Source organism: Squalius cephalus (genome assembly GCF_949319135.1).
Source record: "Squalius cephalus genome assembly, chromosome: 17".
Lineage (NCBI taxonomy): Eukaryota > Metazoa > Chordata > Actinopteri > Cypriniformes > Leuciscidae > Squalius > Squalius cephalus.
Window position 1 is genome coordinate 18685666 of NC_137138.1, and position 23962 is coordinate 18709627.

The 23962-nt window shown below is 38.8% G+C and overlaps 1 protein-coding gene across 2 annotated transcripts in view; it reads right to left on the reverse strand.

Annotated features, from left to right (window-relative positions):
* slc8a4a (solute carrier family 8 member 4a) overlaps positions 1 to 23962 on the reverse strand; it is a 63685-nt gene that overhangs the window by 27153 nt on the left and 12570 nt on the right. For both annotated transcript variants that reach the window (XM_079898264.1, XM_079898263.1), the window contains 2 exons: positions 12992 to 14351; positions 11757 to 12271 (listed from right to left, as the gene is read on the reverse strand). In XM_079898264.1, the coding sequence (XP_079754390.1) occupies positions 11757 to 12271; positions 12992 to 14293 (1817 nt within the window). In that variant the 5' untranslated portion in view covers positions 14294 to 14351. The remainder of the gene's footprint in view (positions 1 to 11756; positions 12272 to 12991; positions 14352 to 23962) is intronic.

Genomic DNA, 23962 nt, shown 5'->3' on the forward strand with positions numbered 1-23962 from the left:
AAGCTCTCGCTGCATTGTTCTGCCCCCATCTTCAAAGTACTGGCATGGATATCATAATTGTGCCGTGCTGTTCATGATTCATAATTCAGAGCTGGGGTTGGTGGGAATGATGGATGGAGATAGGAGGGGGAAGGCAGAGAAAGGGAGGAAGAGAAGAAAGATTCAAAGGCAGGCATGATGGCATCGCTGTCATTGCCAGCTGGAATGTGGTCATTACTTAAAATGAGTCCTTTTCCTCAACAAGATATCCCCATCATATAAACCATCCAGCCAATCAAAGTGCTTTGTTCGCAGTGACACATATAGTTGCAGATGAACAGTCCTCAAACCAAACTGATGTCATAGTAAATATCCAGAACATCAGATGGTCACACTCGGGTGTGAACAAGGGTGAAAATGACAGCCGTAATGTTTCGGGAGAGGTGGCGGAAGAGACTCCATATGTGTGGGGCGCTAACTCAGGGTTTTGAGGGGACACAAGAGCAGCTGGGCTTAATAACTGGATCTCACTTCTTTGATCACTAACTCTCTCTCTCTTTTCACAGGAAACTGTGGGGTTATGGGCAGTTGCAAGTCGTTCTGTACAAGCTGCTCTTCTCTACCAGTGTTATCTTATGGTCACACGCACAAACAGATTCATAGAATTCAGATTCCTTCCTTTTATTTTTGGCCTTTTACAAAAAACAAAAAAAAATACAGTAGATACATAAGAAAGAAAGCTGGACTCAAACATGTGAGCATCAGCAGCTATTTCACACCTTCAGCCCCACATATACACTATCGTTCAAAAGTTTGAGGTCAGTAAGAGGTTTTTTCTTGAAAGAAAAAAAGAGATGAATGCTTTTATTTAGCAAGGGTACATTAATTGATCTAAAGTCACAGTGAAGACATTTATAATGTTACAAAAGATTTATATTCCAAATAAATGCTTTTATTTTAAACTTTGAAAAAAGGTAGGTTTCCACTAAAATATTAAACTGCACGTTTTCAACATTGATAATAATAAGAAATGTTTCTTAAGCATCAAATCAGTATTAGAATGCTTTCTGAAGAATCATGTGACACTCTGAAGACTGGAGTAATGATGCTGAAAATTCAGCTTTGTCATCACAGAAATAAATTATATTTTCAAATAAATTAAAAAATAAAACAGTTATTTTAAATTGCAATAACATTTCACAATATTACAGATTTGATCATATTATTGATCAAATAAATGCAGCCTTGGTGAAAATAAGAGACTCTGATTAAGCACTTAAGCAGGTCACGTGATCTCAACATGGCGGCCTCCATTGGGGAAATAAACTTTTAGGCAACCAATATGACTGGCATTTTGGGAGAGCGAACATGATTTTAACACATCTTTCAAGTACTCTTCTTTTATTTAAAGGTAAATCTTTTTTAATGATGAAAAATGACTGAGTGCCTCTTTAAAGATTATGATGTTCACCTTCAACAGTGATCTTTCTGAACAACACATTCATTCTCAAACATTCATTCACCTCGGCCCTCCATTTCCATTGATCTGATTCCCGCTTTGTTTATATCCTAGTCTATTTGTAGAGGCAGTGTGAAATTAAACAGCTCTCTCGTTCACTTTCTGATACCCATGGAGATGGAAGGAGTGATGAAAATATGCTATGGGAAGCATGAAAGAAAGGGGTAGGGGTGAATAACTGGAGGAAAATGCTTAGCGTGACCCTTTAAGATGACCTGAAATAGGGATCTAATGAAAGTACTGGAATTGGTTCCCCTAATAATAATCGCTATATTGTAATTCATTTTTATGCTAATGTTGCCATATAATACTTTGATGCTGACATTTCTTGCACTTTGCACATTCCTCAAATATGTCTCCTTCGGATCTATGAAACCACAGAAGACTTGGAATATATTTTCATCTTATTGGCTGCCCTTTGCTGATGGCCAGTTTCCATTAAAAATCCAGTCTCTGATTGCATATTAAATATTTTAAGTGAAAAATTTAAGGTGAATAACAAGACATTACAGGATTAAAGGGATATAATTTCATGTAGATGCACTAATCTGATGGTGAATTGCTGCGCCTGAAGGCTTTCTGAATTAGAGTGAATTTAAAGCCATAGCTTATGGTGGCAGCATTAGCAGAAACATTCAAACATTATGAGCTTGGCAGGGCTTCACCAATTTGTATGTGTGTTTGTGAAGAGAAGTGAGGTTGATGAAGTGGTACAAGAACTTGTTTTTCAACAAGAAAACAAGCAGCAAAATGCTAATCAGTGCTGTCACTATCTGGAGAAAAGATATGCTCCATTTAATCTCTATTTCCCCATCTTATAAAAAAAATGACACAAAGATGCTTTGTCTCCAGTTGAGCTTTCAGAGAAAAAGCTTGCATGCTTCATCCAATGGCAACAGAAATCGTCAATTATTAAACCGCAAACATGTCTGTTCGCATGAATACGCTGATGCATGTTCTTGCATGTGAGCATGCATGCACTTCATGTTCAATCACGTATAGAAATCTTCTGTGCAACCAGTTAACCCAAAAATGTTGCCATTTACTCACACTCATGTCATTATAAACCTGTATGAATTCTCTCTTGCATACACAAAATGCACAAGTAGTTCATGCGTATGCAAACAGACTCTTGCATACACAAATTTGACAAAATTTGCAAGTAGTTACAAAGCATTTTGAAAGTGACACACTTCCAGCTGCCAGTTGGTGGCATTATGACTCACAAAGGTTACATCCATGTGATCGGCCTCTTACAACAAACATACAGACAAACTTACAACAAACTACATCAATGTATGCAGAAGTTATAACACACTTCTTGTTCTTTGCCATAAATTTGTTGCCTCGTCACGGCTTAACCGTTCGAAATATCAAAAATCTAGCATCCTTTCAATTTAGCATCCTCAATGTCTTGGCTTCATGTTGATCGAGTTCGGTAGCAATCAGATGAATCCCCTGGGAGAAGTATATCAAATTCCAAAGCATGCGTTTTTCAAACAACCCATAATAGCCGACTTCCTGTTGGGTTTAGGGCTGTCAACAAATACTCTAAATTCGAATATATATTCGAATAGTTTTAAAAAACAGAATTTCGAAGGTGAAAATTAATATTCGAATGTGGAAAAACACGCCTGCGGTAGCAGAGGCGCGGCTGTTTGCTTTGCGAGTGGGCGCGCTGCCTGAGGGGTCAGGGACGGGTCATTTTATTTAACGTTAAACAGAAACATTACTAAAGTGTAGGCTACTGTACTGACTGAATAGATATTGCATGAATAAGGTAGGTTAGATACAGCAGTTTCATGCTCTGCAGGCTTCCACTGGTTTGATTATTTACCATTTCATGTCAAGGAAAAGTTCCATGTTTACCACAGCACAGCTCGCTCGCTCCGAGTTCAATGTCGGTTCTATACTGTAAAACTTCAATTAATGTTAATAATATTTGTTTCAATCATTGAATGAAGCCTGCTATATTTGGGACAAGATTTGTGACCTTACATTGCTTGCACAAAACTCTTGATCAGCACTCAACATTTGTTTATTGTTGTTGTTCATTTAAACCATTATGCACAGAGAGCGTGAGAGTGAGGGCGAGAGAGAGAAAGAGTGCCTGCGAGTGCGAGTGAGCGAGGGTGAGGTCTGCGGTCTTAGCCATTAGTTGATTTACTTGTTTTTGTGTAGGTAATACATTGTCAAATATGTTTAAACTTAAATAAACTACCTAAAGTAGTTATGTCTCTTTGTATTAATTTGTCCTGTTATTGACATAATGCCTGTTATTGTCCTGTTATTGACGCATTGACAAAATGCGCAACTAGATGTTCAAATAGTTCGAATATATGTGTTTTTGTTTTACAGGGAATATTCGAACGTCATTTTTGAGCAATTTTGACAGCCCTAGTTGGGTTGGTGTGCAAAAGTAGTGTGGTGGATTTTTAATAGATAAAATAGTAAACTGTATATTAAACTAAGCATGTTTCTAGCATCTAACCTTACTTCTCTTTTTGGGCCAAACATGATAACACTTTGAAACACAATGCACTAAGACGTTCTGTCCTGTGTTTTTGAATGTTGTATGTTGTGTTGCCATACCCCTTTGACTTTGGTTGTGTGGGTGTATAAATAACACATTTGGGAATTGGAACTAGACAGATGACTAAATTTGAACCTTGTGATTAACAATGAAGTAATCATTAAAACAAAGTTTGCTTTACCTGGTAACAGAAGGGTTTGTCTATGAAAACCAATCAAATTGTGGGGAAATTATGTAATGCAGTATGACATTTTTGCCATACCTCCTTATTCTATAAAAACTGTTGTATTATTTTAGTTGGTGGGATTCTCAATGGAATTTGTCTGAGATCCTCCGGCCTTGGTTCTTCTTGGGGGAGATTCTCTGAGAACTGCTCGAGAGAGCCTCCGTCCGTGACTAAAGCATTTAAAGGACATTTGCTAAGGTCTGTTTGTCGATTATTCCTGCGCAGGAAGAAAGCTAGTTAGGGAAGCAAGTTAGTTAGGTAGACTATATATTAAGCCGTCGATTGGAGACGGCCCAGGGGGATCGTCGATTGGAGACGGCCCAGGTATTTATTAAGCGTCGATTGGAGACGTTAGGGATTGTCGATTGGAGAAGACTTAGGTACTTAGTTAGGTTTAGGGAAAAATCTACGACAGTAGTTTGGCCCAATGAGATCTATAAGTGTATGAAGTTTGGTTACTGTAGGTGAAAAGGGTTGCACTACAGAGCCACTCAAATACAACCATATAAAAGGTTGTGACCCACCATTAATCCCACAATCTAGACACACCCCTTTTGCTCATGACCCTTGACTTTCATTAAATGGAAAAGAGCAGCTTGGACATTCAGATAACTATCTTCTTATTTGTTCAACAGAACAAATAAAGTTGGGCAGGGTATTCATTTTAGGGTAAGCTGTCTTTAAGCATTTTATAAATTATTATTAAAATGACCTAAGATAAATAAATGCAAATCTATAAAACCCATAAAAAGATTTAGCAGTCAATCTTTTAGGATGAAGATACATTACAGAATGTGTTTTTAAATATAGTCCTAAGGCTTTCCCACATGTTTAAATGAGTGGGAATGTTCAGCATGCAGATTGTTTGTGTCAGGAGGCTGGGTCACTATCGATTCGTCACACCCCACAAACTCTCAGAGCTGACAGATCCCGCTCATATCGATTCGCTCTTTTCTTTACTCATGCAGATCATCATGTAAGCCTCTGCAGCGTACATGTTTTCAGCTTTCTCTGAGAGCAACGCTTACATAAGCGCACTCATAGCCCACTTCACACCGCTTCAACTCAATTTTCTTTGGCATGATTCTCATCTTCTTTTGAGAACAGAAGAACAAACAGGAAAATAACACAAGCAGTCACATAAACATACAGTGGGTGCGGGGGAGAGGGTGAACTGGGAGTGTTTATAATTCTCTCTATATGTCATTCTTCTCTAATGGGAATGAACGCACACCAAAATGCACTCTTGAATTTCAGCCCAGTCCTTACTGATCCTCATTAGCAGCTTGAAACGCTGGACCCCTTTACTATCTCTCATACACACACATGTACCAAGAATCCCCTGGTCTGCTGCTGTCAGGTGTCAGCTCTCTAGAATTATGACTGGAGTGGGAATAAGAGTTAAGCTTCTGTTGTGCTGTTAGGCAGAGGCGGTTCAGCTGTCTGGTCAGCAGAAATCCACTGATAAACACACTCATATCCATATGCAAATGCACACAAATGCAAACATACAAATATAAACCAATTCAAAGCAAACGAAAAAGCAATAGATGAACTTCCAAGCTGCTAAAAACAGACGCTCACATGCATTTTTTTGCCCACACATGTGCAAACAAGCTTTGAGCATGAACGCAAGCAACCGAAATATATATGTACAAACTAAGAGACTCATATGTGCAGTCAGATCCACCCACACAGACTCACAATACACAATTCCACACCACCTCCAACATGCTCTCATGAGTGATCACACTCATCTAGGGATGGGAATTGTAAGGAATTTAACGACTCTCGTTATGATTCTGAACAATTCTGGTTTCTTAAAAGTTACATTAATGATTGAGCATTTCATTTTACATTCATTTACACAAAATAGTATAGAACTTTGACATCGACCATTTATCGGTTATTGGCCATACAGAGTTACAGACTGCAACTAAAATGGCTGCAAATGCACAACAAAATTTCAATTCAAGGTCTAACATATAGCGACAGATCCTTTCTTCTGTATTGTGACGTACATCTGAGTGAAATAGATCAGTCTATTTGCTGACTTTCTGTTCACATGACTGTGTAAATAAGGATACATAAATGCACATTTTGCTGTATAAACGAACAATGTTTTTTAATTCAAATTATTTTTCTTTTTTATAATTTTTTTTTTTATTGGTTACTGTTCTACATTTAAGGTAAAATTGATAGGTTTAATCAAGGTTGAAGTGAAACTTTGGGTGACATACGTATATACTATAATATAATTAATAATTATCAGTTTATCTGTATTTTAATATTGTTGCATCCCTAGTTATCATGAAAATCATTTGGTCCCAGTTTTTTCCAGTTCTGGTTCTCAGATTCCAACTCTGAACACATGCAAAAGTTTGTATACGGTACACGGTCATTCACCCACCTCCAAAAATACTCACACACACTCTTCAGAATCAACATACACTCACACAGGTCAGATCTTTCCATGATAGACAACGCTTTCAGTATGACACATTCATGTAAAACACACACACACTCCCACACGGTGCTTGACTTCTGTAACCCTCTCTAGTTGCCCAACACACTGAACAGCATGAGTGAACTGTTCAAACAAATCACCCTCATTCTACCTTCCCTTCCGCCCGCGCACCTGCCTCTCACCTCCTCTCTTCCTCGTTTTTATCTCTTTCTCCTCTGCGAATTATAGCTTGTGCTTTATCATCACATCATGGTTTAATTCTGTCCATCCCATGATGCCTTGCACATTATTTTGCCTCTCTTCATTTCGTGCTCTCTCACTTTTCAACTAATATCTTCGATCGAAGCTTCTATCCATCCCTTCTCTCATTTCTCATTCATTGTGCTCCGCTTCCATCATGTCATATTGTTCCCAGTCCAATCTTACAAACCAGAGGAATCAGGTGCGTCATGAACATATTGTTTTGGAGGGAGCACCAGTGGCAGTCTTAACTCACTTTGTGCCTTTGGCGAGATAATTTAGCATGCAAACGGAAACATGATGAAATATCAATCTAATGTTCAGATTTGGCCAAAAAGCAAGAATACACTTCTTATTCTGCAACACTTCTTTCTGGAAAGAGTTAAAAAATGGCCAAACAAAACAAAACAAAACAAAAATCTGTGAAATTTTGACACTTTAGCTGACATTTTTGCAGTACAAATACTCCTACAATGGCCTGGAAAATATTACTGGCACCCTTAACAAGTAGAGCAGCAGTTAAATTGGAAATGGTGTGTTATGATTCTTGGTTTTGCCGTGAGCAAATATGGGTGCATTTAGTTGCCATTCTAGAGCCATTCAAGTCAATTTATCCCCTGTTTATAGGAAATAATTCTATTAAAATGACACTTAAAGCAGACTATTGTCCTCTAATTAGCATAACCAGATAACCAGATGCCCCTGGGCTACAACATTACGGTCAAAGTAGGTCAACTTATGTTTACCACAGGCTTTATTACACACATACATTAAAAAAAAAACAAATTATTAAACCACATAGGAAAATCTCAAAGGAACCAGCGCTAAACTAGTCTTCTGGGTTCTGACGTCATACCTGCACTAGACATTATACAGAAGTAAGATGAAAAAAAAAGTGGCAACGAAACTTTCCTGGTCGAAATGTGACGTGTGTACAGGTATGCTATAAACACCATAAATTAAACATAAAGTAGTCATAATTCATTAGCAGTAGATCAAAGCAATCGCTTGGTATGAATGTGAATATGAACGTTTTTACTTTGAAACATGCAGTGCTCACGTTTATTTAGTCTGGTTAAATCATAGCCTTTTGAAGTTTATGTAACACTTTATTTCGATAGTCCACTTTAGACATTCTACTAACTATAAGTAACTTTGCAACTACATGTCAACTAACTGTCATTAGAGTATTAGTAGACTGTCTGCTTAATATCTGCTAACACTTTATTTTGTTGGTCCCTCAACAGACATTCTACTGACTAAGTAACTTGACAACTACAAGTCAAATTATTCTACTAACCCGAACCCTAACACCTAACCATAACCTACCAATCTACTGACAGTCTACTACAGCCTACTAATACTCAAATGAGTGTTAGTTGACATGTAGTTGAAAAGTTACTTATAGTTAGTAGAATGTCTAAAGTGGACTATCAAAATAAAGTGTAACCGAAGTTTATCACGTTAAACCATATCGCGATTCCTGTTTTTCCGTCAACAAGTTCGGTTTTGAGTCCTGAAAATGTACAGGTGTGTGAGTTTGTTTATAAAATGCAGATGTCACTGCTGTAAACTCCCATAAATATAAAAAAAATATTATTTTTGTGCAGCTAGTTGTCCCCTCCCCCGTGTAGGTCCATCAGGTTAATGCGCCGTGCTAATTAGATTAAAAATTAATTTTTTTACTCATTCAGTTTGTTAAAATGGTGAGAATTGCTACTTGTTTTTGTGACAAGAGTGGAAAGGTACCAATATTTTAGTGGATATTTATTTGACATATTTCTGTATACATAAATGTTATAGATTGATACTTTAATTAATCAAGGATGTATTCAATTGATCAAATATTATGGTAAAGGCATTTTAAATGCCTAAACTAAGTACTAAATAACTATTGTTCTTCAAACCTTCCACACTTCATTAAGCAGCACAACAAATCTCAACCAATTATAATAGTGATGAGAAATGTTTTTACCAAATCATCATATTATGGATCTATGTGGATCCAAAATTATTTGTATCTTTGAAATGTGAGTTCTGGATTCTAAGAAAAAAAAAGAAGAATAAAAAAATGTCTGGAACCCAGTTCCCTTTCACACTAAATATACCACCACTTTATCCTATCTTACACTTTTTTTGGAAGTTGCATTCAGTGAATATGTCAGTTTGGCTTGCCGCTTATTAAGATTGGAAATTCTCCATGTTGGAATGCATGAGCTTTTGTCTAATGTCAATGCAGTCCATCCATGACTCACAATGCCCCATTCACCCCAACATCTATTTAAGTTGTTTACCTATAACCTGACAAGCGGTTTACAACAACTGCCTCCCTCTCTCTGCTGCCAGCATGTTCTTTTCTACAGTTGACCTGCTCACCTCAGATCTGCAGCAGCGCAGTGTGCTTGATGTGCAGGTCAGTATCGATTTGGAGGATTGAGAGAAAACTCAGCAGCTCTATCATTCTCAATCTCCTCCTCTCTGGCTTTCTTCCAGACTTCACACATCTCTTCAACTTTATCCCTTGTTCATCCGTTTTCATGTGAGGCTTATAGATTTCTTTCTGCCTTGCTCTTATCTATTTGTGTTCCTTTTTTAGTCTCAGGGCCTGTAATCCATGCATACTGTGATCATACCAGGTCAACAGGGTACATCTTACTTTAACTACAGTCAAACACAGATGTACATGCAATCTACAAATAAAAATATTAAGCTATGGTCTGCATCCCATTTAGCATTTTTCATAGATACTGTGATGGACTTGAAATGAGGAGCCACAGTCCCCAAAGTTTGGGTTTTTAATGTAAATTCATGTTCCAGTTTCATTTAATGTTTACATGGTTTCTGTGTTAATAAAACACCATTAAAGGTGCAGTATGTAATATTGACAGCTAGTGGTTGAAATGGGTACTGCAGTCCAAATTCAAAACATTGGAGTGGGTTGTTTCTCCCGCCCCCTTCTCGACGCTCCAGTTTGAGAACACGCAACAAGAACAAGCGCAAAAATAGAAGGCGACGAGCCTTACACGGTAAAGCCGGGTGCACACTGTGCGATTCTGAGACAAATTTAGCAAATCCTAAAAGAATCCTCTGATCCTAGGCTAAAATATGAAGTCTTTGAACGTTAATTTGACATGTTCACCAACAGCCGATTAATGACCATTGCGATAAAATGTTATCCCCGACGAAATTCTGGCAGTGTCAGAAGATTTGACTCACAGTCCTGCAGTGTGGGTTCTCCTAAGACGACCGTCAAATTGTCTTCATTTTTCAAGACAAGCCGTGACCAAAATTAACATTAGAGATTTCTTTGTAGTCACCATTACTATCCCGCGTGTAACGCAGCTCACATCAGCGAATGTGTTATTGATTGATGATTGATTGAAATCTGGACAGGTTTTCTTGCGTGCGTCCGTTTTTAACGCGTCTTGACTTCTGAATGAAAGGGCCCTTCACAATAGATAATGCTTACAATGAATTACATATGGCAATTTATCTGTTAAATAAAAATACCTTACTCGCCTGTTGAGTGATAAAAACGCCATCTCCACGTTGCTTTTACAATATTTAAAATTTCCACCAGTTTGACCCCTTCAGGTTGATTTGCTGTTGTGAATAGGGATGTTGATTTACATAAATTCCCATAATCGATCATTTAAATTAACGATCAATTAATCGATTAACGACCAACACAAAATAGGTGTTGTTTTAAAGCTTAGAAGCATGGCTTTACAGTGAATATGGGAACATGACCATCACTTAACAAGAACATAACGCTATAGTCTGGTCTCTAACTGAAACAAATATGCCTAAGTATTTGTATTAAAAAGTGTTGCAGATGCACATGTAAATATTATGTATACACAATTTGTGCCACGTTTTTGTTTGTAACTTCGCAAAACATTAGTAAACATAGTAGATCGCATACCATTTCTTAGAGTCTCAAACAAGCCCAAACACAAGATAAGACAATGCGTAGATCACAGAGTGACATGACATGCTACTGACACGCTGGAGGTATGCTCCAATCGGACACTGTTTTACAGCTGGAGTGCGCTTGGATTGGTTTGATTGCTCAGTTTTCAGTCTTGATATCTTGATCATCACTTTTCAACCAGGATAATATTAGCCTATTTGTTGTTTATTCTATACTTTTATTGTGGTGTTTACAGATGTTGTTCGTATGTTCAGTAAAATAACTTGTTTGGGGTTTTTTTTGGACCCTTGGTTAATTATGTTTTTAAATAAATGCTAGCCTACCTAATCCATTGCATGGTTTGAAGACATTAATATATTTAGGATACATGCTCGCTTCATATTTCCTTGTGTGTCTGCTGCACGTGTTTTACACACTCTAATGGTGGCCTTGCTAAATCTTACATTTTCTTTAAATTCTTATCTACAATTAATCAACCTTTTATTAATCGTTAGCATCCCTAGTTGCGAACATAATGGGTGGGCATCACTGCTCATTTAGACTACTCTTAGTCTCCTCTAAGGTGACTTTTCACCTGTATTTCATTATTGAATGCCAAAACATAATTTTAAGATGTAGTTTGTCCCATCTCTAGTGATTAGAAGTATGCAAATTTGGATGCAGCCATGAGCTGACAAGGATGACTTGATTCAGTCTTGCCTATTAGAGGACACAAACATACGCTCTCTGCAAACATCTGGTTCAATCAGTGACAGTGACAAAGAGCATCTTGTCTCCTTGAAATCCTCCTGTGCACACTTGATTAATTATTAGTTAAACATATTCAGAGTTGGAAGTCCTGAAAAATATTTAACTTACATGGTCTCATCATTGAGGAACTCCAGTTTGCCAGCCACCTCTTCATAGTCTTCTCCAGCTTTGGCGGTACCCTCTGTAGTGTGGAACGGTACTGCCACCTTCCCCCTCGCTCCAGATGTTCTGTGCACCTTCACCTGCATGATGCCCACGCTTTCACTCACTCGTGTGGCATTGTTCTCGAACGTAAAGATACCCGCGTGGTCATCATCGTAAATGGTCACCGTGGCAGTGTGCGCGTTACCCAAGGCAGCTTTGGGAGGAACGTGGCTGGACCCTGTAATGCTGTTGCCTGGAGACACCGCATTAGGGTCAAGGATGGAGACCTCGGCACGGTGGACAACTCGAGGGTTGCTGAGATGTACGTAGAAATGCTCATCTTCTTCGAATATGTCATCGTCAATCACGCCGACGGTCAGCTCCTTCACCGTCTCACCCGGTTTAAAGACCAGAGTTCCCTCAGCGAATTCATAGTCTGATCCTGCGTTAGCAGTGCCATCCTCTGTGCGATAGTCAACCTAGATAGAGGAACAGTTGTCATACAGCTTTATTTTTTTTATATTAAGAAGAGTGACAATATATAGTGAGTAACAATAATTCTCATACATACAGTCTGTTAAAATGTAACTTTTAAGAGAGGATGTGATCATTAAATTCCACAAACAACAACAAAAAGGTTTTAAGCCAGTTATTTATATCTTTAGCTATAGTGTATCAATAGGAAATATCAGTTAACATTCCTTTTGCCATTAATTGTAATAATCCAGTGAGTCTTATTATTAATCATATCACATAATAATAACAACATGATATACATTTTTATCATTATGTTGTGTGTTATTATATTTAATAATAATAATAATAATAAATGTTGTTATTATTAGTCAAATAAAATAACATAATCATAATTTTTTTTATTTATAATTATTATGTGTTGTTAATATTAATATTATAGTATATTTTGAACTCTTATCAAAATCATGCAAAATAATTGAATATAACTTGAACTTCACAGTTTATATAATAAAAGGGGCTAATCTGAAGTCTGTTAAAATAGTGTCATTAAATTGCTTGTCTCCTAAGTGCTGTAATTATTTAAAATAGCTCTGAGAGTACATCCTCGCTGCTGGGACTCGTGTAGGTTTCTGGCCTCAAAATTATATCACATCCATATAATTAAAGTACAATAACAGCAATATAATCACAGTACTGTTGTGTATAGACAGTGGAACCATTACCTTAACAGTGCAGCCACTGTCTCCACCATGTCGGGTCACGGAGAGCTTTAAGGAGCCGCAGTTCTCAAAGCATTGATAATGGAAGGGCTCAAACTCCAGGTAGATGGTGTGAGGGTCCTCTTCCTGGGGATTAGCCTCATGGCAGCTCACCACCTTCCTGGCTTGGTCTGCAGCATGCTTCTTCAGAATGTTCCCCGCTCCGATCATCATGCGAGTGGCCTGGATGCGATAGAAAGCTCGACTCTTCTGCTGTTGCACCAGCACTTGATAGTTTGCCATCTCGATCAGCTGCTCCATGTCCTTCTCCGGGTGTCTCTGCTTGAGATCCTTCAGCGTACGAGCCATCTCCCTCCTGGCCTCCTCTTCCTCCCCTCCACCTCCTCCTTCCTCCACACCAGCCAGCATGCCATCAAGTGACTCTTTGTGGTGGGAATTGGCACCTTGACCGTCCATCTCCATATCCATCTTGCTGAACATGCCGTCACCCTCCGTCTCAATGATGATGCCACGGTTCTTGTCAGCACGGTAGCGCTTGTGGACGTATTTGTAAAAGAGCAAGCGACGGTCTGCGATCCAGGCCTGAAGCACACAGATCGGAAAGAAGAGAAACGTAAGGACGGCCTCCCAGACTTCCACCACACCAGGAGAGAAGACGGACAGGATCAAGTACAGCCAAATGTAGGCGAAAATGCTCCAGGCTGCCGTCACAAAGAAGACCCTCAAGTGCTTGATTTTTCGCACCTCACCGTCTGGGACCACGTAAACACAGATGGCGATGATGATGAACATGTTGAAGGCAGCGCTGCCCACAATTGTGCTCGGGCCCAGGTTACCAGCCTCAAACTTATGTCCGCAGACCTCAATCACGGATAACAGGATCTCAGGTGCAGACGATCCCAAAGCCATGAGGGTCAAGTTGGAGACGGTCTCGTTCCAGATGCGCACGGTTGCTGTGGTGGTCTCGCCGTTGGGTTTCTTGATTGTTATCTCTTTCTCTTGAGACGTAATCACCTCGATGGATGACATGAACCGGTCTGCGATGATGGACATGCCTAAGAACATGTAGATGAGGGCCACAAAGTAGACAATGGCACGTGCCACCTTGTCGCCCACTGAGGGATTCTGGGGGTTCCACACCGGCAGGACGACGCCCTCAGAGCAGCTGTCCTCCCCTGAACAGTTTCCTGTGCTGCTGTGGGATGTGTCGCCACTGGCCTGAGAGAGATGAGTGAGGCCCGAGAGGAAGATCAGGAGGAGGAGAGAGGAAAGGCAAGGAGTTGACGGAAGGCGCAAATGAAGCATGGTGGAAGTGTAGTGGTAACTGTGTCCACCAGTCGCAGAGTTGACGATCAATAAACCTCTGAAACACACAAAAGAAACAGAATATTCACTTTCCATGAGAATGATCATTTAAAAAATGACCTGTTAAGTGTCTCTAAATGTGACATATTAATAAAAGTTGATTCAAGCATCACCTGAAACACAGATATAGTTCAGGATCATGCAGGGAGAATGAAGTTTGCTGTTTGTTTCAAACAGAGTTTCTGACAGCACAAGACAGCTTGCATCATGGTGAACTCTTAGAGAGTGTACGTCTTAGAGAGCACAAGCTAGCCAACTCTATAAACAATAATTCCTGACAAATTGTACACATCTGTTTTGGATGTGTTTAGCAACGCATTTTCTTGATTATTACAAGAAAGGAAAACATTACAAAAACACACCTCATCCATTTTGCTCACTCAGTCTTTGAGTTTTGTAGATGAGAGTCACATGTGAATAATGCGAGAATAATCAGTTTCCAAGGTAAATATAAAATAAATGTTGTTGGCCTGTTTTATCAAATAATTCACAATTATATTTTGAATGAACGTTTTTATTTTTTTCCGATTTAAATCTGGTCTGCTTTTACTATTTTCTGCTTTCTCGCATGTGCCACCACTTCAGTGATCATATATAGACCTTCCACACATTAAGACATATACAAGCAAAAAACTGTTTGACTGCTTTATTGACAAAAAGGCATTTGACGGTTTGCACGACAAAAATGGCATCAGCGTGATGTAGGCGGCCGTGCGCGTTGAGTGCGCGAGACCCCATTTCGTGTGGCGGTGTGCACGTATTTTTGTAACTTTGCGTGCGGCTCTTCTTCCAAAGATGCACAACCTCATATTGAGAGATTGTAGTTTTATACATGTTCTTATAATCCATATATTGTCAGGGTTCTGTCACTTCTATCTAGTTTATTCTTGGTTTTGTGACAGAGCCCTAACACTACTGTCTTGTCTTGTCTTCTGTCCATGAGAATTGTATTGTGTGCGGGGCATGGTGTTCGGATCCCGGCACTTCTGTCTAGTTTGGTTTCGGTTCTAAGTCGGGATTCGGACATTCATGCTTCATGTGTTTTGTCTTTTGTTGTGAGCGCACGAGAACGAGCATGAATGTCCGAATCCCGACACAGAACAGAAACCAAACTAGACAGAAGTGCCGGGACCGAACACCATGCCTTGTCTTGTTGTGTGAGTGTGCGATTTCGAGTTCGCTTAGGCCGTACGCTCTTCTGTCCATGTGTGTTTTGTGTAGCATGCGGTTTATGTTTACATTCATTTTATTTAAAGTCCGCGTGAACCGGAAGTTGCAAACGACTTTTCTCCAGTGTTGTGACGCATTTCCCAGTGAAACGGAATATTGAACAGAGGGCAGGGTTTTACTCTAGCGCTCCTCCTCTCCAACGGTTTGAGGGGAGTGGTTAAGCGTTGCCCAAACCAATTCCTCAAACCTACGTCACCAGAGAAGGTCCTCCAATGCAGAGGGGAGGGGCATTTTCAGATTTTGATTAAAGATTACGAAGCCAAAAAAAATTTTTGTGTGGATTGACTTGCATGGATGAATTGTTCACCACAAAACGATCAATTTAGGCAAACAAAGTAAATATGGTCAATTTTGATTTCATGTGGACTTTAAGGGTGCCTTTCAAGACACTCAATGACACCTAACAAACAATAAAATAGATGAACAATGAATATAAACATGAACAAAAAATAAAATAAATAAATAAATGTCAATCAGAATAAGCTAATCTAAAAAAATGAGTTTAAAGACTAGAACTATTTTGTATGTCTTGAGGTAAGGTATTCCAAAGACTCGGAGAAGTAAACTAAAAGATCTACATCCCATGGTGGTCAAACTTACAACTAGAGTCATAGTAGAAGAAGACCTAAGAGATTGAGTAGGTGAATACACATGAAGTAGTTCACACAAATATGAAGGTGCTATATTATGAAAAGCCTTATAAGTGAAAAGTAAAATTTGCATTAAATTAATGCAATATGTTTTCTTTGATCACGCTGGTAATGAGTTCTCATTAGCTGTGTGTTCATGTCTGGTTTTGTGTGAGCACATGGCTTGTGATTGTTTTCACTGGCCATGTGCTTGTGTTTTAGTCATGCTTGTCATTTATGTTTCCTTGTGCCATGTGCTCTCATGTCTATTGTCTAACCCAGCCCATCTTGTTACCTGATTATTGATTCATTTGCCCCACCTGTCCTCCCTCGTTACCTGCCTTGTTTGCTCCCTATTTATTCTCCTTGTGTTTGCAGTCCTGTGTCAATTGTGCTTGTATGTACACCATCTCCAGTCCAGTCCAGTCCAGTCCAGTCCAGTCCAGTCCAGTCCAGTCCAGTCCAGTCCAGTCCAGTCCAGTCCAGTCCAGTCCAGTCCAGTCCAGTCCAGTCCAGTCCAGTCCAGTCCAGTCCTCTGGGTAGTTTGTTTTATTATTATTTATTTCATTATTTCATTATTATTATTATCATTAAAAAGCCCATCACTTCTACATGTTGAGTCCTCGCTTCATCCCGTCACCCTACTCTGACATATATTTTGTTCTAATGTCACAAAGAATAATCTCAAGATTAACACATTTCTTATTTGGTATCGTGGGTTTGGAGAAGTGTAATAAAAACAAACTTTGTCACGTGTGTACATTAATTCTTACAGCTGCTTCCTGATGGTTTAGAGAAGTGGTTCTCAATCCTGGTCCTGGGGACCCACAGCTCTGCACATTTTATATGTCTCCTTTATCTGACACACCCAGTACAGTTCATAGAACTCTTTCCTAACGAGATGATGATCTGAATCAGGTGTGTTAAATGAGGGAGACATACAAACTGTGCAGAGCTGTGGGTCCCCAGGACCAGGATTGAGAACCACTGGTTTAGAGGACAATTACTCCGAGTTGCCCCCTGTTGTTTCAAAAAATAGTACAACTGTGAGCGCGTCAAGTATAAACGCCTCGCCCGTTTGGGGAGGAGACCGCGCAGTCAGCAGAGGTTCGTGGTGTGGAGCTGGCAAAAATATCAACAAGGCTTAAGTTACACATTCACACACATTCGTATCTCTGGCTGCTTTGAGATATATGAGATCATCTTCCGCTAAGAGGATGTGTGATGATGCCTGGGTTGTCACGCAAAGTCTAGGTCACATCCAGGTCATTAATGTGACAGGATAATGTGACATAGGATCATCTTTGTTAGCTTATATGTGAGGAAGGTCAGACCCCACATTGCCCCTTTGAAAATGCAGATATGCACATGATACAGACGTGCATGTCTCAAACTATTAACTATAAGTTAATTTAGTGAAATATTAAAAAATTAACGGAATGAATCATGCCCCCTGACAAATAAAAATTACAAATATATTGAAATAGAAAAAAAATACTTTAAATGATATGGTAATATTTCACAATATTACTGTTTTTACTGTTTTTTGATAAATAAATGCAGTGTAGATGCATCCTTTTTGACATCTTTCAAAAACATTATAAAATCTTAACAACCTCAAACTTTTGACCGCCAGTGTAAACTTTTATGACACAAATATGTTCAAAATGAATATATTATACACAAAAGGTGTTTACATTTCTAAAGCTATGCATATGTAAATACACTTAATTTGCTGCCAATACATCCATATTTTATATTCAGAGCATATCCAAACATACAAAAATATAAACATTTAATTCAAATACCTATGAATACAAATGAGAACAAGCTGTAAAAACAGATTAAAACAAATTAAAACACAACAACCAAAGATGTCCATTTAGAGCATGTTTAATTAGCAACAATTAAAAAAAATAAGCACAGACAGAATCTGCACTGTGTGACTAGCCCCTAAGTCTAAGACTTATGGAAATAAGACAAATAATATAATATTTAAGATAAATACATAATAAGAGAGTTCTAAAGCCACTATGCAATTTCTGTTTAATGTATTCCTCTACCACAATATTGTAACATAATTTATTTATCTTTATTTAAGGCCTTTCTCAACAAATATTGCTATATGTGATTAACTAAGATTTATTCATTGCCATATGACACATTCAACTGACATTTTTAATCATCTGACAGCCCCGACACTGACACTCAAACATAATATGACACGTCTCAGCACTGCCTTAACGCTTTGATGACATTAGCGTGTTCACCTACCCTACCCCTTATGCACTTTCCTGGGCACAAATCATGCACTTGGCATCAAGCACGCTCCCCCACTATTGCCACACACGATGCCAGGCCTATAAATAGCACTGAGGCTGTTTCCTGAGTCTTTAGCATGAGCTCTCAGCCAACGGTGCCTATCAAGAGTCAGGGCTTATCTCGCACACCATTTGGACTGTATCTTATTAATTTCCCATGAGAGAGCATACAAGCAAGCAAATGTGAGAGGAAGAACAGAACAGAGCACTGCATGGCAGTGTATACCATCCTGCAGGCAGAGTGTTAGAGGGATCTACAATTGATGGACACATCAATCAAGAGGCTGATTGCATTAATTGGAATATGCAGAGCATCCACACCACAGCAGCATAGCTAGCGCGGGCCGCAAGGCTAAAGGAGCAGTGAGCAGCACAACAAAGCCCTCAGTTATATGAGCAAGCCTGAGGATAAGGAACACATAACCCAGTATGAGCTACTGTTGACAGCCTAGAGGATTCATGCACACTCAGAGGAAAAGAGCACACATGGATTACGATAGCATGATAATGTATGGATTCTGATGCCTCAAAAGATTGCCTCATTTAATCAGGTTTCCGGTTTCAAAGTATGTTTTGTTTTGGGTGCTGGTCCCCAAACTGACTTTCCTGGTCAGCCGGATTTATAAGAAAAAGCATACTGATCATAGTTTTGTTTGTGAACAGCATGGCTATTCCAACCTGGTCTCCTGAAAACTGGGCTGTAGAACGTACAACCTAAACCCAACCATGATTGTCATAGGATTTTTTTTTTTAGTTTCACATTTTCCCCCAATTCAAGTCGTACAATACAGTGTGGTTTCTTGAGTTATTACAAGTTGTCATAAGAGTGTTGATTCTTTTGCAGACTTACAAAAACAGACACATCTAATAGTTCTTGGCAACAAAAAAAACACCTCATGTACATGCAACAGTCTGAAACATTTCAAAGACATCTGTCAGTGTGTGTGTGTGTAGCCCAGTCTGATCTAAAAATGCAGTGTTTAGCTCTCTAGCTTTTATGATCTGCTGTGCGCAGTCTACTGGGGATTCATTCAACCTGTGAATCTAGCTGTGGTCAATTCCCATAATAACAAGACAGCTCTCCATATTTTTGCCCTGACACTCTATCTGCACACGCACTATGAACACACTATGTCACACTTGTGGACAGTTATAAATGATTAAACAAGCTCATCGGGGTCTTTCAGCTTATGGTTTATCAATATGGCATGTGCAAGACTACTGTCCTGAATGTCAACACTGCTGGGATTCAGCTACAGGTAATCACTGATATTTTGACCACTTGTAAGATAGCAAGTGTGATACTGTTTTTCATACAACAATTCAATAAACAAGAAGTTAATATCGAGTAACTGACATTTCAGACACAATATTGTGCTGTGTCATTAATGATGTAAAATCCCATCAATGGCGGGGGAAAGAGTCAACGTTAACCTAATTAATACTATTAAAAAATCGTTGATCATATTTAGTTCATAAGACCCAATGCATTAACCAATGCTAACTTTATTGTGAGGCGTTACCAATAAAGCGTACTGTATAACCGTCCTCAGTATGATACAGTGTTGCCCAAAGAATCAGTGAGAATGAAAACTATTTTGTTAAGAGCTCAAGGCGCTTCATTTGTATCTTTATATTTCTAGACACCAAAAAATATGGTTTCCCCTCAGTCATTTCAAAACTCATTTTCTTAGCACACATCCTGTAAAATAAGGCATATCAAAGTCAACTATAAGTAGTTTCATAAAACAACACAAGTCCTCCAGCTAAGCCTGACTGTAATAGTTTCTCTACTAAGACAAAACAGCACACGTTTAAAAAAGATCAAATTTATGTAACCGATAGAGTTGTTTTAAATATGCTGAGTGATTTTAGCAGACTATTAAATCCTTAATCTCGCTTAAGGCTTTTAGTGGTGGTAAAATATGAATGCTTTAGACCCTTTGCCCAGAGAGTAAAAATGGTCTTTCACTTTGAGGGAGAGAAGACATGTTCAGTCTCCCGAGGTGAAGGGTGTAGAGAGAAAAAAAGCGATAAAGAAAAAGAGAAAGACTGTTTAGTTGAAATAGGAGAAGATGGTAGACAGACTGACAGGTAACAAAGCTGGAGTGTCAGAATGGAAAGGAGGAAGAAGACAGATGAAAAGGGAACAAAGGAATAACAGAGGCAAAAAGTTTGAATACAGTATTGGTTAAGGTAGAACAGGAGGTAAAAACCCTTTCTATCTAGTCTCAAATCAAGCAATGTCAAAACTTCAGTACTGATGGATTCACTATCCACTCACCCCAGATATCTGCATATCTAAGCCCACAATATGCTTCCATATTTCACCTGCCTCTAGCCCACCATTTGATTACTATTCCACACACTATAACACATTTAAAAAGACAATTCATACACTTATACAGTTTTTTTGTGATGGCTCATCTGATGAAAGAATGTTTAGAAGTTATGACGAGTATAACAATTTCACTCAGAATCAACTCAAAAAATCTTAAAGGAGAACTCCGGTCAATTTTAACATTGAGCTAATTTTTTTGTACATTTGGAGTGCTGTCAATACAGAGAACAACGACAAAAAACGGTGTTGCCTACACCGAGTTATTCTATTTTTAAAATTTGCACCCTGTTGACTTCAATAGGGCAAGTAGTAAGCCTGCTTTTTAGCCTCTTAACATCCTTTAAGTGTCATTACAAGTGCACAGAAAATGTGAGTGATTCCTTCCGAGTGAACACGGGTGGATCTGACTGCAGTAGATGTTAGAGATATTAATAAAAACGAAGTTAATTCAGCCAGCGCTCATACCTTTGTTTACATCCTGTTTTCGGTGGAAGGCCATAGTAATCGATTTTCGAGTTCACGCGCGTGATCATTGGTAACTAAACCTATGCGCGTGAACTCGACAATCGATTACTATGGCCTTCCACCGAAAACAGGATGTAAACAAAGGTATGAGCGCTGGCTGAATTAACTTCGTTTTTATTAATATCTCTAACATCTACTGCAGTCAGATCCATCCGTGTTCACTCGGAAGGAATCACTCACATTTTCTGTGCACTTGTAATGACACTTAAAGGATGTTAAGAGGCTAAAAAGCAGGCTTACTACTTGCCCTATTGAAGTCAACAGGGTGCAAATTTTAAAAATAGAATAACTCGGTGTAGGCAACACCGTTTTTTGTCGTTGTTCTCTGTATTGACAGCACTCCAAATGTACAAAAAAATGAGCTCAATGTTAAAATTGACCGGAGTTCTCCTTTAAAGGTCCTAAAATAGTCTTCTGTTTCTTTAAGAAAAAAATAATGTCCTGTGTTTTCCTTGTGATTTTATGATCAGGACATGTTGTTGGCAGGTTTAAGGTGAGATTCACCAATAAAGATTTCTCAGTTTGAGACGATTATTAACAAATTTGTCAATATTTGTCCCTCCATCCTCCTCCTTTTCCTTCCACAGCAGTCAATATTTACCAGCCATCCCTCGATCTTAATTTAGCTTCCTTACAGGAATCTCCCCCAAAAACCTTCCCATTTGAGTGCACAAATGGACAGTTTAACAGTAGTGGATGTGAGGCAGGGCTAAGCTTATATTAAACACAGTGTCACTGAGGACAGCTGCTCGAAGAATCATTATGGCTCCTCATTCAGACCTGTAAATCAATGTGCAGAGCAGTTTGGGGCTTTATCCAGCTGGAATGAAATCTTTTCTGATGTGATATAAAGCTGCAGAGCCACATACGTAAGAAAGAATGTGTTTTCTTTAAAATGCCAAATTCGCAAATGGCAGTATGTGCAGCCATAACAAAGACATAACAATGATGATCAATTAGGACCAGTGGTGGCAGGCGGTCATGTTGCACTTCAGAGATGTGTGAGAGAGCATGACACATACACACACACACACACGGCCCAGCATGGGGAATCTGTGTCTCACTAGCGCACCAGACCCAATTAGGAAACAAACTGAGAAAAGCAGCAGGTCAGCTCGATGTTTAACAACACAACCATCATTTGTTCATCATTATTACCTCCCATGACTCCGCGATCAGGCCTGAGAAAGTCTTTCATTTCCATGCTCTCCTCTTTCATCTGTTCCTTTTCTCCTCTGTTGCAGGCCCTTTCCCGCTTCTTCGACAGGGCATGTCATAATTGGCGGGAAATTAAGCCAGTCTTTTCTAAGGATGTTTTAATGTCACTGGTGTCACATTTCATTGTTAAGCGAGTGCTCGTTCGACTGGCTGCGGGCGGAACGCGGACGTCCTGTATTCCCACATCATCTTTCTTATCTCTTCAGGATGAAATGAGAAGGACTCCTACAATAACGGCATAAGCTAACAGCATGATTTCATAAAGAAAAAAACTGTGGAGACAACCTGTAGTGTAGAAACGAATAATGTGCAATTATGTAATATCAACAATAAAAAGATTGATTCAATTCCTGTTAGATTCCTGTCTAAATTCCTGTTAAAGTTATAAAGGTTGCAAATGGGATGACAAATTGTAGTTGAAAAGAAGTTGAAATTCGAAGAAATTCATGAATCCTAATTGTAATTTTATAAATAGGCCAACTGAACACCCGATGATAGATAGATAGATAGATAGATAGATAGATAGATAGATAGATAGATAGATAGATAGATAGATAGATAGATAGATAGATAGATAGATAGAGATAAATTGATAGATAGACAGATAGATAGATAGATAGATAGATAAATTGACTGACCGACAGATAGGCCGATAGATAAACAAACAGATAGACAGACCAACCTCATGATGACAGACAGACAGAAAATAGACAGACAGACGATTGATAGATTCACAGACAGACAAAAAAAAATCAATTTCTGTTTTAATTTTTCTATTATGGCTTCTGTTAAGATTTATGCTTCACACTTGTCACAAATATATCTTAAAGAGTCTGAAAGACTCATAAAAGCCACATAAAAGCCAGTGCAGTTTCTCAAATTAAACACTGAATGAACAAGATTAGCAAAAATAAATCCAGTTGAGTCATTTGGTTAAGAATTATGCTACTTCACAAGCGTCACTGCACACAGAGATTCATTGACTGTCTGTGGACTGATTCAAACACCACCTTCTTTCATTCTACGAACATCTCTATAATCAAAGGACATGTTGCTTTTTATATGAGGTGTGTAGTGAGATGAGAAGAATGGAAAATAGGACATAAAGAAGAGGAAGCAGAAAGGATAGAGAGAGAAAATGAGGAAGTGACACAATGTGAGATGGATGGAAAGAGATCTTAGTGAAATCTCAAGCTTTGAAGCTCCTCATACTGGAGGGCAGAGATGGGGGAGGGTGGGCAGTGCAGTCAAAGAATTTACGGCTGTAATGAAAGCAATAACTTCAGTATCCAAACACTTAAAAGAAAACGCACAGAGGGCTGTAATTATGAAATAACACGATTAT